Source organism: Trichoderma virens (genome assembly GCF_000170995.1).
Source record: "Trichoderma virens Gv29-8 chromosome Unknown TRIVIscaffold_75, whole genome shotgun sequence".
Lineage (NCBI taxonomy): Eukaryota > Fungi > Ascomycota > Sordariomycetes > Hypocreales > Hypocreaceae > Trichoderma > Trichoderma virens.
This window is the reverse complement of record NW_014013674.1, coordinates 45,960-60,580: the sequence shown is the minus strand read 5'-3', so window position 1 is coordinate 60,580 and position 14,621 is coordinate 45,960. Positions and strand designations below refer to the sequence as shown.

At 50.0% G+C, this 14,621-nt stretch overlaps 4 protein-coding genes across 4 annotated transcripts; 2 read left to right on the top strand and 2 right to left on the bottom strand.

Annotated features, from left to right (window-relative positions):
• Positions 1 to 304: 304 nt before the first annotated feature.
• Positions 305 to 754, bottom strand: TRIVIDRAFT_138216 (uncharacterized protein; the record flags this gene model as incomplete). The annotated part of the gene is made up of 1 exon (XM_014099770.1): positions 305 to 754. A coding segment is annotated over one exon (450 nt), but the record flags the coding sequence as incomplete, so codon positions are not given.
• A 3,159-nt stretch (positions 755 to 3,913) lies between these two features.
• Positions 3,914 to 5,846, top strand: TRIVIDRAFT_70186 (uncharacterized protein; the record flags this gene model as incomplete). The annotated part of the gene is made up of 2 exons (XM_014099769.1): positions 3,914 to 3,974; positions 4,072 to 5,846. 2 exons carry the CDS (start codon positions 3,914 to 3,916, stop codon positions 5,844 to 5,846), a joined length of 1,836 nt encoding a protein of 611 aa, XP_013955244.1.
• Positions 5,847 to 7,720: 1,874 nt separating this feature from the next.
• TRIVIDRAFT_202261 (uncharacterized protein) lies at positions 7,721 to 8,744 on the top strand (the record flags this gene model as incomplete). Its single annotated transcript, XM_014099768.1, has 2 exons — positions 7,721 to 8,349; positions 8,609 to 8,744. 2 exons carry the CDS (start codon positions 7,721 to 7,723, stop codon positions 8,742 to 8,744), a joined length of 765 nt encoding a protein of 254 aa, XP_013955243.1.
• A 126-nt stretch (positions 8,745 to 8,870) lies between these two features.
• Positions 8,871 to 13,369, bottom strand: TRIVIDRAFT_59553 (glycosyltransferase family 1 protein; the record flags this gene model as incomplete). The annotated part of the gene is made up of 5 exons (XM_014099845.1): positions 8,871 to 9,104; positions 9,169 to 11,853; positions 11,924 to 12,361; positions 12,428 to 12,525; positions 12,589 to 13,369. 5 exons carry the CDS (start codon positions 13,367 to 13,369, stop codon positions 8,871 to 8,873), a joined length of 4,236 nt encoding a protein of 1,411 aa, XP_013955320.1.
• Between the last annotated feature and the right edge of the window lie 1,252 nt (positions 13,370 to 14,621).

The following is a 14,621-nucleotide window of genomic DNA, read 5'->3' as shown; positions in this document are numbered from 1 at the left end:
CCGTCTTCTGCCAATATCCATTCGAAACCTACTATTTATTAGGAATTTCAAGGAACATCGCTGGAGTGCCTTGAATTTCTTTCTCAGGTTCGGCAAATCTTGTATGTGATGGTATTGCCTTGGTATTGCTTCGAGATGAACTGGTTCGACTCTTTATAGCAGGCCGATGTGGCGACAATTCATTTCGCGTGGTCTTGGCGGGCTCGCTGCCAGCACTCTCTACAGTGCCAACAACTATTTCATCCAATATAGCCTGTCCCTGATCGACTGCAGCAGGGCTTGGGCCATCAGGTGTTGCTACCTTGAGCAGTTCGACCGCATCTCCATTTCCTCTCTCTTCTGCTAGTTTTAGCGCTGTGCGCCCTTCTTTGTCGGTCTCTAAGGGATCGGCACCCATGTCAAGCAGAAGCTCGACCAAAGCCTCATGTCCGCTCTGAGCCGCCAGATGCAGTGGCGTTGAACCAGTCCGGTTCTTGACACCAACATCTGCGCCTTTGTCGAGAAGAAGCTGCGCGGTATCAATGGATTCCTTCTGCACCGCCCAGCTAAGCGGAGTGCCATGATTGAGACTCTCCGCATTAATATCTGCATGCCCTTCATCCAAGAGGAGTTTGACTATGTTTAGATGACCACCCTCGACAGCCCAATGTAGTGCCGTTCCATTTTCGCTTTGATCCCTTTCATCAGTAATTGCTTTTGCTTCCAGAAGCATCCTCACAATGTCCTCACGCCCTTCGAGTGCAGTCGCGCTCAGTTGCGGTAGGCCATATGCATTCCGCTCGTTGACTTCTGTCCCATACTTTGAGAGATTTTCCCTTTCAGGGTCCTTCCTCTCTTTATCCACCGAAATGGCCGGCTTCTCGAGGCATTTCGAACAGAAATATTTTTCTAATTCACCCTTGCCCTTACATTGCTCCTTTGCTTGCTGGATCAATACAGGAATCTTTGGGCGATTAGCCAGATCTTCCTGGGTCATCTTCTTGCACCAACCGATCGGCATGGAAAGACTGGGGTTCTTCTCGCTAGCCCGATCTAACCATTTATGTAACTCCTCGATCTGAGTTGCATACCGAATACCTAAGCTATCTCCTTCTTTCTCGGCTTTTAGCTCCTCGTGGAACTTGCTAATTGTCTGGCCCGAGAGAGCCGCTATAATTTCTGCAAAGACGCAGCCTAATGAGAACAAATCGGTTTTCACGTCCCTTTTCCCGTTAGGTGTATGAACCTCGGGTGCAGCATACATCCAATTGATGCCTCTGACGAGTGTATGGGAAGTCGCTGCGCCAAGTCCCCCTTTCGCAAAGTTGTAGGCGCTGCCGAAGTCAGTGAACAAAACCCTGGTGTCATCAACAAGGATATTCTCCGGTTTGATATCTTTATGTCGCATTTTAGCGCTGAGGAATGCAAGTCCAGACATAAGACACCCAAACGACTTCTTAAGGATATCTGCCTTTGTCTGAGAGATCTTGCCTTTCAAGAATTTAGAGAGATTGCCTTTGCTGGCTCGAGGTTCAAGTAGAATGTTCGTATAGCCATTATGGCGGTATGATCCGACACATCGAACAACGTGATGGTGAGAGTCCATGTCTCTCAAGGTATCCAACTCTTCCTCCAATGCTGAATTTGTAGCACTGTCTTTTGGCCTCTTTCGTGCATAGCGGCGTGAAGTTTGTTGCTGCCCGTCGCGGTGGACAAGCTCCACGGTTTCGACGATCGAATAAGTTCCATCACCAAGAGGGGTGTCGTGTGTGTAAAAGGGAGGCAGCATGGGATCCTCAATGACCGAATGTTGCTCTATCTGGTAGAGCCCACACAACTTCTGTTGCAGTTCAAAGAACCTCAACGCATCCTCCTTACTCTTACTGAAGAAATCAATATTCTCCACCTTCTTAAGTGACCACGGCAGATCACAGTCAAACGGCCAATCATTTTCAACGATGTCCTTTAGCCATTCATTTATCCCTTGTTCGTCTTTCGCCTTCAAGCAGCTCAATATCAGACATAGCACCCAACGGTCGTCAAGTGCTCCTAAACTCTCAGCTTTGTACCCATTTCCCGCAACATAATGGCCATGAAGCTTCTCCAAGTAAATTCGCATAGTCTCTGGGCTGATCCGATCTTTTGTCAACAGTTCATCAAACTCGGGGCGCGATGGTATTATGGGCGGCGTCGCCACATTGCTGGAAGACTCAAATACCTCCACCATCTTATATTGGGTTTCCTCAGAGGAAACAACCACGGATGGTGGAGGTAGCGCCTTCTGCAGTGTCGCCGTATCGATATTCGAAGACATATATACCTCCGCCATTTTGGATTGATTTTCTTCAGCGAGGCTGCTTATGGATGGTACTGATGGCTCTTGTTGAATTGGTTGAAATATGAGAGCAAAAGTAGAGGATATGAAGTCTGAAAGCCATGAGAACATGAATAGAACTGGAGAGGGATTGAAAATTACTTAGGGGAAGAGAGGCAGTCTTCTTCGAGTGCCAAGGGCTGGAGTTCGTTTGCATCGAAGTTGTAATTCTCAGTTGATCACTTACATACACACATATATATACACATATATGTGTATATATGTATATTTTTCCCCGCGTTCAATTCCCAGGTAATGATCCAGCAATTCAGGATGTTCGTGACACAAAGGGCATGTTGCAGAGGTCTTCACCGAAAGTTTGAACGAGGCTGACGAAACATATGCAGAGGATTATTGCAGCTATCTGCACTTTTGTTTGATTACAATTGCATGTGAGAATAACTCGTGGATTATTGGACGAGGCAAGATGCATGCTTATGCGGTAGCTACATCAATACACCACTACAAACCCTTAAGCCAATATATAGGACCAGGCTGGGATAGAATCAGCCTGCGATTGAGCCACCCTGATATTAGGCTGAATGTGGCTCTTCGAATACACTGCAATAAAGTATGGTTCCACTCAATTCAAAACAGAAGAATGCTTACATCTCCTGCACTTCTTTGAATTCGGGCACGACGCCTAGTGATGGCCTGGCTGGCGCTCCGGATGGTCTAGAAAATGCAGTGGTTACACGCACCCTTTTCAGTATAAAGTTTTCGATAAGGAAATTGTTTCGCGGCAGTGATTACACCGCTAACAAGAATCTATTGACACGTGAATATCGTAGCCTATCTATCCTTTTACAGCTTGCATTGCCAACTCATCATGCATGCTCAGCCTGCTTTCATATTCCAGAGGCAAGGCTTGAAAGTGGTGTAGGGTATGATGCAGGTATTGGTTGTCGTCTCCTCAACCATGGCTCAAGTAATATGGAAAGGCCGAAATAACTGCCCGCTTCTTACAAAGCAAGATTCTTCCCCGCATATCCTGTATTTGCGCAGTACAAGGCATACTTCATGGTATTACTATGCCCAGTTTTACGGCAGCGGTGCGACGCAACAAGCAACATCTTAATCTCAAGAATACCGTGGATGTTACAAACCGAAGGCAAAACACAATCCCTTCTCTCTCGCAGCGGTGGAGTGGTTATTCGCCTTACAATCTCTGATAACCTGATATCAATCCAAATTTGGCTTATGCCAAGCCTTGCCTTCTGCTCGTGTTACAACTAGGTAGTATTGTTTGATAGCACATTGCTTGTGACCAAAAAGTGGTCATAAAGTCAGCACACATATGCATGGGTTAGATACTTTTTTTTTTGCAGAGGGATTTCCTAGCAGCCTAAACGGGAAGTAGTCTGGCTACCTTGGTGGAGAGTCTCCGTGACTGGAAAGATAAAAGATATAATACGTTTTATACGCTCGAAAAACTACTCTTCTGCGATAATTACCAATGAAATCTTCAATCCTTCATTCTTCTCCTGGAGTAACGTCTCGCAGAATTCGTGGCAGCTGTTTTCAAGTATTTCTGAGAACGGTATAATCTCTGTTATTGCTATGACAGACATTATAAACGGTGTATCTCTCACCCTCCAACTTCTTGATGGTTGCATCAGAGGTAAGTGTGCTTGATTGCATGTACTGGCACTTCATGCAGATTGTTATCTCTAACTCGTGAATTGGCATCACTTGACCTATAGGCTATAATTTTCTAGTGAGCGTCGTGGAGATGCCAGAGTCATGTGCAGAAAGAAGACAAAATCTAATTATCGAATATAACTGGCTCCTTGCCTGGGCAAAAGAAGCAGAATTAATGGAAGAAAAATCCCATGACAGCATTTCCAGGAGCCTTGGCGCCTCCCAGTTAGAGATAGCTGCAGTCTTGTCGGCAATTCGCACAATTTTGGAGACTATCACAGAAATGCATGGAAAGTATGAGGAGCTGCGGCCCGTTATCGGCCAACGGCAGAAATCCGAACCACCAATGCCACTGAAAAGCTCTCTCACAGAAGTATCCACCATGGTACTTACGTACAATGAAAAGAAGGAAGCCAGAAATCCATTATTGAGCTCAGTTGGCAAGCTATTTGCAGGTGTTGGTGCTGTGTTCAAACATCCAAAGCGAATCCGTTGGGTCTTAATAGACCAGGAAGCTTTTGATGTTGCACTTAAACGCCTACATGACCTTACGAACCATTTGCGTGGATTAACGGGAGATTCTCGCCTGAGAACGATTCAAAACACGGTTGAGATGACGTTTATGGAACTGGTGCAGTCAATGGACACGCAGAAGGAACTATTGGCTCTGGTGCGAGCCGTAGTAGCGCTTCTTGAAGATCCTGGAATCAGCCAAGCTCAGGGAGAAAATAGGTCACGAAATGAGTTGCAAACACTGCGTGATTTGGCTAAATTGAAGGAGTTGAACATTGCAAGCAAGATGGGGCATCAAATACCAGCTGACCGCATTCAATATACCGTAGACGAAATATCTAGTACAATCACGACTGCAAAATACCAGGACCATCCAGAGGAGAAGGGAGAATCTACAAGCGCCCTGCTCGGCCCAAATAGTCGAGGCGTCTGGATTGAATGGAAACGGTATGGGATGGGAGACTTCAAGAACGGCCTTAACCGCCATGGGGAACAAGCCGAGGCCATCCGCCGAGAAATCATCTCGCGAGCAGCCCAGTTGGCGAAACTTCTCGCATGCCCTAAAGCTGCAGATTTTTGTACTCCGACTTGTCTGGGGTACCTGGACGAACCTGAGAAGTGTCGCTTGGGCTGGGTCTTCGCCATGCCGGCCGGGAGGGCCCATCCCCCGAGAAGCCTCCGTTCGCTACTCTACGGTATTGCGTGCCCATCACTCACAGAGCGAGTCGCACTGGCATCAAAACTTGCTGCGTGCCTCTTACATTTGCATGCAGTTAACTGGCTCCACAAGGCTCTTCGCAGTGACAATATCTTGTTTGTTTACGATGATGATGATGATGATGTTCCCCCTCTATCCGAACCTATTGTGTCGGGATTTGATCTCTCTCGGCCGGACGAAGACTCGGCAAAGACGGTAGAGAGGATGGATGCAAATCCGAAGCGAGATATTTACCGTTGGCCGTTGAGCCAGACTTCCTTACCGGAAGAGAATCGGGCACGCAAGACGTTCGACATATATAGCCTTGGGGTAATCCTTCTCGAAATTGCACACTGGAAGCCCATAGAGACAATCATGGGATTCCCAGATGTGGACGGCATCACGACTAGCCAGTCTCTTAAGATTCGCTCTAGGCTTTTGAACACGGAGCCCCAACTCCTGGACAAACTTTTGGAAATAATGGGGAGGAAATACCATGACGCCGTCAAGGCTTGCATTACTGGTCCTGAAGGCTTCGAACTCGCCGAGGGTGATAATCAGACTGACCCTGCTGTAGGAATAACCCTGCAACGGATGTATATGGAACGAGTTGTTCAAAAGCTGAAGAGCCTGGATGTTTGACAAGTCTCGTGGGGTCCCCAATCAAACCCATCAAGCCCAGATCATTCAATTCACTGGCCACTATTTGAGCGCCTCAGTGAATATTTACTATCAATTACTGTTGGCCCAGCCTCTGCAGCTTCCAGTTATCAAATTCATGCTATTAGAATCAAATTGCTATTGGTGCGTCTCCATTTCTCCATGCTCTAAATTATTCTATTCTTCAGCTATAATAATGCTTGCTCAGAAAATAAACAATTCCCTAATACTGCCATGTTTCCTTTTACTAATGCAAGGCCGATGTTAGCAGCGTATCGCTACCGAACTTACCTAATAACAGCAAAGCCGATAGCGCATGCAACAGAATCAACATACTCCACACGCCAGCTTCTTATTCCATCAAAGTCATTTTGCTGATCAAGGTCATCTCGTTCGATGAAGATGATCTGAGCCTTTTGAGCCGACTTTGCAATCGCACGAACGATCTATTTCAAGATTCGCCGAGCAGGGAGGCATCCGGACTCAACCTGCAACAGATTCCTCCTCATGGTTCTGCAAACAAGCGAACGATACAACAAGGGGCGGAGATGCAAGACAGAGGCAAACAAACAGGCATGACAGCTGAATGGACGGACTCATGCAATAAGCTGCCTTACCTATGCAACGCCGCTGACTCGATATGCGTCCATGCCTTAGAGTTCGAGCGAATGGCATCTTCGGAGTGCCCTTAGGCATCATCATCCTTGGCCTGGTTCCCAGCAGCACGCGATTGAGAACAGCCAGAAAGTTGCGCCGCAGCAGCCACATTTTCTCGTGGTCCCGGCCTGGCTTCGGCCACTTGGGAAATCGCCAATCGCAAAGGCAAAAACTAGCCTTGGGTCCGAATCGATTGCTCATCCCCCTGCGTAATGAGCCGTCCGCCTTATCTAGTTTGCCGGCTCAAGCCTTCCGCAGGTGAAACTATCGCTGGGGGACCCTCACAAGCATCAAAGATGGTGCATTGAGAGAGAGCAAGGGCCTTGCTGCTTGAGCCTGTATTACTCCGCGCGTCTGCCCGACCACGGAGTGGTGTGGAGTCCTGGTTCCGTTTCTAACGCCCTCAGGCTCACTTTGCCGGCCTCGGTGGCTGGACCTCGTCATATTATCGCGGGACATGTAACGCAGCATCCGATGAATCCCAAGACTCAAGTCCCCTTGTGCCCAGCCTCATCTTGGCCCTCAGTCTCCACAAAGGCTTGAACTTTGGCCCTCCGTGCTGGGCCCCGCCCCTCGACTCATACAATCATATCGCCAGGACTTTGCCACAGCTCAAATGTCTGGCCAAGCCATTTCCGCTTTCATCCCGATCATACCCGCTATTCGCCGCTTCTGCTTCTGCCTGCGGTCTTAGCCTGACGGCACTGCGCCGCGGATCGACGTATGAGATGGGCCCTTTTCTCGTCCTCCCCGGACTGCCATCCCTGGCTTGATGCTACCCATTGTGGCCTTCTTGGGTTTTGCCTTGTTTGCGTTGCATGTTGTTGGATACCTTAGGGGCTGATATGGGGTGATGGCCACGGCGCTCTGAAGCTCGTCAACAAAAAAGACGCAGCCCCCGTCTTTTGCATGAATTTCGATGTGATTCATTTCTCTGACTTTGATTCAGAATTACTCAATCCACTTCTTTTCTCTCTTTACTTACATCTCTTCGCTGCCGCGTCAATTGCGCGCCGTCTGTCCTACCTTCAAACGCATGTTCCCTTTAGTGCTGGATCCATCCTCTTATTACATTCTACCATTGATGGATCATCATTGCATTACCTACTGTTAGGGGAAGAAGAGGTAATACGACAGGGGAAAAAAACGAGAAAAAAAGAGAAGAAGTAAAGGGCACTGCAGCCATTCAACATTGCATCATGTACGGAGACTTTCAACGGATCCCTTATCCCACCCACAAGAGCCCCATGGACGGCGATACAGCCCATCGAGACCTCGACTGGGTCTATGCCTCCCAGACCGATCGCATCTATGTCCTCCGGGTTGGCGAGTTTGGTGTTACGCGCCAGCAGAAGCTGGACGTGCTGCAAACCGTCTTCTGGCCCGCCCTGGCCCGCTGGGTCATCTCGAGGCAGCTGATTCTGCCTGGCGGCACCATCCTTGGCGGCTGGTGGCGTGCCGACATGCAGGGGATGATGGACTGGTATCGCGAGTGCCTTCACATGACGGCGCGGTGGGAAGACGCCATCATCGCTCACACGGACGGCATCTGGAGGACGGCGCTCGAAACGTCTCCCTGGCGAGACTGGCCCGAGTTCTTCCTTCTCTTGAACGAGCCTGTCCGAGATGCCAACGGCCAGGCCGTCCGAGATGCCCAGGGCCGCATCGTGTATCAAAAACGAGACCCAACGACCGACGGTATGGAGGATGCGTTTCTGGACGTGTGGGAGGCTGTGGCCAATTCCCGACCGCTGGCAGATTTCGTGGATAATCGCACCAGCAAGGATGGTAATTTGCTTGCTTCGCGAACACGTACAACGACAGATTTGTGCGTGTAAATGGATTCGGCGGCGTTTTGTTCTGTTCGTGTTTCTTCTATTTACTGAAGCGGGAGCATGGGGAAGGATTTCGGGCGTACTCACTTGCTTGCTTGGTCTGGTCGTTCTGGGCTGGTTTATGATGGTTTATGACATTGATATGCTCAACTTTTTTTATGAATAACGAATATTAATCCATTAATTTGACCACTCCTTTCATTACAACCACGTATAGATGTGACCATACGATTTGCATTCTTCTTTCTATAGCGCACAATCTATTCCAGCCATAAAACCAGCAATCACATTATCACCCCATCTCGTTTCCATCCATCCAAATGAGGAAGATGGCCATATCCAATCCGTGAAAAGCATCAAGGAAGAAAACACATACGCAGAGCATTAGAAAAACACCTGTTCTAGGCTTTATGTAAAATGAAAATCCTGCTGCCCTCCATTCATCCAAAGGAAAAAAAAACCCCCCAAAACATAGCTTCATTAAAAAAAAAAAAAAAAAAAAAAATCGTTCATCTCATGCCTTGCCCGACGCCTTGCTATTGTTACCCAATGCCACGCCATCCAATCCCTCGCTCAACTTGGTCGTAATCACATCCGGATCTGGTTCGTCGCCTCGGACAAATGTCCAACTTTCTTCCGTGTCCTCGTCTTCTTCTGTTTCTAAATGTCCATCTGTATGCTTGATCAGGCTCTTCGCGTATTCCATATCTCGATATATCGACTGAATGGCTGTTTCGACGCCACTCTCCTGCAAGATTGTTAGCACATTTATGCATTCAGAAGACAGAGGAAACAAGGGGGATTCTGCCTACCTTGCGAATCTGTTCACCTAGGAGCCGGGCCTTGACAATCATCCGCTCGTTACGCGTTACCTCCCAAAGAGCCCGGCCAAAAGATTTCGTTCCCCATTTCTTGACCCACACACCGACGCCCAAATCTTCTACGCGACTCGCAAAGAAGAATTGGTCTCCAAAGAATGGCCGAATGATGGTTGGTATGCCGGCCCTCAAGCTGGCTCCGGTGGTGCCGGATCCACCGTGATGCGCTGCCGCATCAATCTGTCTGAAGAGCCAGTCGTGCGGAGCAGACTTGATGACGTGAATCTCAGGCGGCATCACCGGCTCTGCCATGGGTGGCCCAGTGGGCTCGTCCCTTCCGGTAGTTATGCGATCCGACCATCCCTTGGAGAGAATGCATCGAACATCGGCTTTGAGGATGGCATCAATCACCTCCTGAGTCATCTTTGCCGGATCGTTGACAATGATGGAGCCAAACCCAACATATACAATCTTTTTGCCGTCGGCCCTTGCCTTGGAAATGAACTCTTGCAGCTCCTGAGGGGGCTTATAGTCGCCGCCTTCATCCAAGAACCAGTAACCAGTGACTCTGACCCAGTCTGAGAAATCCAGAGGCGGCGCAACAACACTCGGGCTAAAGTTGTATAGGAACGGCACCTTGTTGGGTTGCATCTTTTCCAAGCCAGTGTTTGGTAAGCCAAGTGTCTTGTTCCTCCATCTGTTAACCTGATGCGCGGTAGCCTTCCAGAAGATGTTGTCAAACATGACGTAGGTCATGTAATTATAGGCACCGCCCATTTTGTTTTCAGGCATGATGAAGGCATGGGGGTATGCCCTTGTCCTTGTCCACGGCATTGTGAATGCTCTGAAGTAGGGAATGCCAAGCTTCTCGGCGATATGAATTCCTGCCATGGCGGATGGCGATTCAATGAGAAGCTCTGATCCTTCACAAGCCTTGTACGCCGAGTCAAGAAGATCGTCGAGCCAACCTCGGAACGTCGCATTGGCTTCTCGGAGGAATGAAAGGGTAAACGTTCCATTTTCAATGCAGAGGCGCATGAGTTCTCCAGGGTCACCTTCGACACAAGCAAACTCAATACCGTGAGATTCGATCCATCCCTGGAACTCAGCATGAGTCGCAATCCGCGGCTTGTGACCCTCTTTGAGCAATCCTTTACACAAGGCAATGTAAGGCTGAACATCGCCCCTGGAGCCGATTGTCAGGCATGTGATTCTCATGGGATGCGGCGACTTGAACTGGATTACTGATGTCTCCATGTCATCGCCCAGGATATTGGGGGCCTGAGACAGCGACGCGGTTGATTGGGCTAGCTGAAGCTCACGATCCGCAAACACGTCCCCTGTCGCTAGTTTCAAAGCATCCCGTTCTGCAGCAGCAGCGCTTGCCTCGTGCTTGTAGTGCTGTTCTAGAATCCCGGATTCCTGAAGATTACGATCAGTTTCCAGGCATTGGAGCAGTGTCACCGCACAATCGTCGCGAATCTCGGCTTGTCGGAATTCAAAGAAGAGCTCTTCATGTCCGCGGATTACGACAACCAAGCCAGAGTATCCGAAACGGAAGCCCTTCTCCTTATGCGCGTTCTCGATATCCTTCAGGGGTAGAATCAACTTGGTTCGAGTGCCAGGAAGCAAGCTTCGAAAGCAGAAATACCGGCCGCTGAGGTAGATCTTGCCATACAACGGCAGGACACGCATGATGTAGCCAAAGTATGTGGCCTGCAGCCTTTCTGTGTCGGGAAGTGCGAAATGCGCTCGAAATCGCTCATTAGAAGTTTTGATCTGGCCATCATCATCCTCTTCCAGCTCATCCTCGTCAGGTCGTAGACCGGCTGGTTCATCGTAGTGCTTGCGTTCGCCCTTCCACATGCCAGATACCTTTTCAACATAGCCCATAGACTCGGTTGCAAAGAGAGTGCTCATTCGTTTACCCGTCTTGTTTAGGTAGTCGGCAAACGCGCCCGCTCGTTGTAGAGGATACGCTCCCATCTTGGTAATACTCTGTAATGTTGGCGTCGACGTTCGCGGGGGTTCAGCTGACCCTGTATAGACAGATCCCTCGCTCTGACTTGCTGCCGCTGAGCCCTGCTGCCCTTGCTTTGACTCGGGGGCCTTGTCCTTGAACTCGTTGTAATCCCGGCTGGAGGTTTGTGAGTGTCTCATTGTGGGACTTTGGAATACATCGCTGCCTCTGAGAATCTGGCTTGCCGAAGGATCTTCAAACGCAGATTGGGTGAGGCTAGCGAAGCTCGGTTCTTCAATCGAGGAATACATATTGGACTCTGACGATTCCATTATCCGCGACGATGTCCTTTCTTCAGCGTGCCGGTCGCCTTCTAGTCTTCTGTCATCGCTGGATCCTCTGCCCCGAGAGCTCTTCAAGCTCAATACACCTTCTTCATCGGCGCTGGGGTGTGGGCTAGGACTTGTTGATTTGGGCGATGCTGAAGAAACAACCTCTTGCGCAGTACTGAGAAACTTGGTTGTAAGTGCGCTGTCGACACGAGCTAGATTTCGGAATGCGCCCCCAGAGATGTGTGGTGATGAAGACTGGTCTGAGGATTCTCCTTCCTGAGCGGCAATGACTTTACCAGCGGTTGGGCCCTCGGCAGATGCGTTCTCTACCAGAAGCTTGATGACGTTTATGGCCTCTTTGCCAACAGTAAAGAATGAGAAGAAGTGCTACAAATCGAACATGTTAGAATTGCAACTTTTCAACCCCCGTGAAAAGGGGTTCCCGATTGAAACTCACCTCGTCAATAGCAAAAGTCTCATCGCTATCTATTACCCGAATCTTACAAGTGTCCGAAAAGTCCATCATCTGGGTATCTTCGACATCAATGATGTTCTCAATGGGCAGAGATATTTTGACGCTGTCGCCATCATTGTGGCTTCGGAAAATGACCCTTTGCAGGCTTTTCACCCACTCCTTTGCACTTGGTGCGCTCTCGGCCCTGAAGTTGTAGGTACGGTGGCTCGTTACCACTGAGAAGTGCACACCTTCCTTGTCTTCGTCGGTGATGCTAGCGGATATGCCGAAACTAAGGTCAATATGGCCATGCGGGAAGTACAAATTTGTTGCATCTTGGTAGTACGAGAGTACATCGCCTTTGAGGCGAAACCAGTAACGGTTGTATTTAGGGTTCCGTTTGCCACTTTTTGAAAGATAACCAGACTTGGTGACGGCGTGCTATATTATATGCGGATTATGATTAGCCAAGGTGAGCAATACATTTCTTGGTACGATCCGTCTTACCGTCTTCTTTGGAAGGTATGCGTAGAAGCAAATGTGCTTGGACGTGATGTATAGGTAACCTTGGAGCAGTACGCTATGAAGTAGCCAGCAGGGGTACTCTACAAATGGCAGCTTGTTAGTATTGATTTCGAGACAGGAGGCGCAATGCAGCGTAAACGAACCTTCTATAACTCGCTCGGGCTCATCAAACTTGAAGATTTCCATTAATTTCTTTGCCAGCGCTGTGGCGTCCTCCCCGTCTTCATCTTCGTCGTCCTCTGCCTCATCCTCTGCCTCTCCTTCATCTGTGCGATCCGGACCGGAAGAGTCTCTTTCGATGTCGAAGCTAGATCGGCTAGCCATTTCAGCCTTGGCTTCCAGCATTCTGCTCATGACGGGCGCTATTCGAACGTCTTCGTCCGGCTGCTGTGAGGGTATTTTGGGAGAGGAAGGTTCACTAGGCTCGCTCTGCTCGTCCACCTCTTGGGTTGGTTCCCATAGCCGGCTGGAGCCTGTTCCCGATCTGCTCTTCCTCTTGGGTAAAGAGGCAAACGACTTTAACATCCTGTGGCCGGGAACCTGCTTCCCGCGCCCCAGTCTCTTATCCCTGGGCGGCAATGACCCGAATATTGCCGTTTGCGAAAGGTCTCGGTGTCGCGCGCTCGGGGGCTTCAAGCTGCCCCCCTCGTCCTCGTCGCTGCTGCCGTCGTCAAACCGCGTGTTGAAGTCGACCCGAGAACCGGCGGCGGCGATCAAGCCAAAGATGCTCTGGTTCATATTCACAGCCATGTGGCTGGGCTTGTGCAGGTCGGCATTTTCGCTTGTCTCGTCGTCGCTGCCTTGGAGAGGTTCAGGGAGCTCAGCCGTGGGTGTCGGGTCGTCGTGCGTGGTGCTGGTCTGCGGCAGCTCGACATGGTCCTGGCCGTCCAGGCTGATGCGGCGGGGAGTGGGCGTTGTAGCCATATTGGCCAGAGGCAAAGGCAGACGCAAGTTCCGGCCTAGATGGTTAGAGTTGCCTGGAGATGCGGAGACTGCGCCAGAAGAAGGCTTGGGATTAGGTTTCTCAATGGGCCGCGGGTCAGCACAGTGATGCAGATGACGGAAGACGTGCAGCCGCGATCAAACGGCCAGGCAACCGCCAGCTCCGCCAACCGCCTGAGGTTATGCAAGGCAGCGCTCGGCAGACACAGACAGAGCACACAGGAGCAAGAGGCTGCTTGGGGATCTGCGTCCACTCAGGCTGAGATGATGTGTGTGTGTTGCGTGGTGATGAAGTGGGAGCCGCTCATGTATGGCTGCATCGATTAGTACCTGATAAGGTTCGCGGACTGCCGGGCTACCTGGATGTACCTGCTGGGTACCTGCGCTCGCAATCCGCCCTTGACACACCGCTCGCTGTAAACAGGACCCCCTTGTACCTGGGACAGTGAAGCTGCAAGCTGGAGTAGCGCCGTAGGACTTCAATGGTGTGCTGTAGAGGTACGAGGTACGTCAGTGGGTGGGAGGAGGCTTCGCATCAGATAGGGCGGTTCTTTGTGTAGATCGCTCCTACAGGTACCGTGGTGGTAATGGGTGCAAGCACTAAAGGTACCCAGAGGGAGCACTTATCGATAAAGGCGCACTGCAACAAAGGGAGGGCGACGCCGCACTGTCGTTATCTTGTGATTGTTCCTCTGCACATGCAGCGGAGTTGCAGAAGTAATATTCCGTGCAGCTCGGTGAATCGCCCAGGCCAATCGACGACGGGCCGTTTATCATCTCCACGATGCGCAATGCCCAGGCGGCGACACAAGTCACACTCGTTGGCGTCTTAGTCCGGCCCGTGGCTCTGCCTCCACTCGGTTCCCCATGTGATATGATCATGTACGGGCTATGGGGGATTTACGATGACGTGCGGTGTAAACAAAGAAATGGGCACCGGGGCTCTTTGTAACAGGTGACGAGTGACTTGCTCATACTTGCTTGGGCTCTTGACTCTTTTTGCGAGCATTGGATTTTGCGAGTCGGAAGTCGTATGCTCGGACTTGTTTGCAAGTGATGACCATCCAAGCTTGTAAGTACAAGGCACATGTACCTCCGTGGAGAGACATACAGGTAGGTACTGCAAGTACTAAGTAATCGCTCTACCAAGGTGGCTGTAAGACTCAAAATCACAGGCTGCACTGCCTCATATTCCACAGTACCTGGCATGTACTCCGTAGAGCTTGCATCTCGC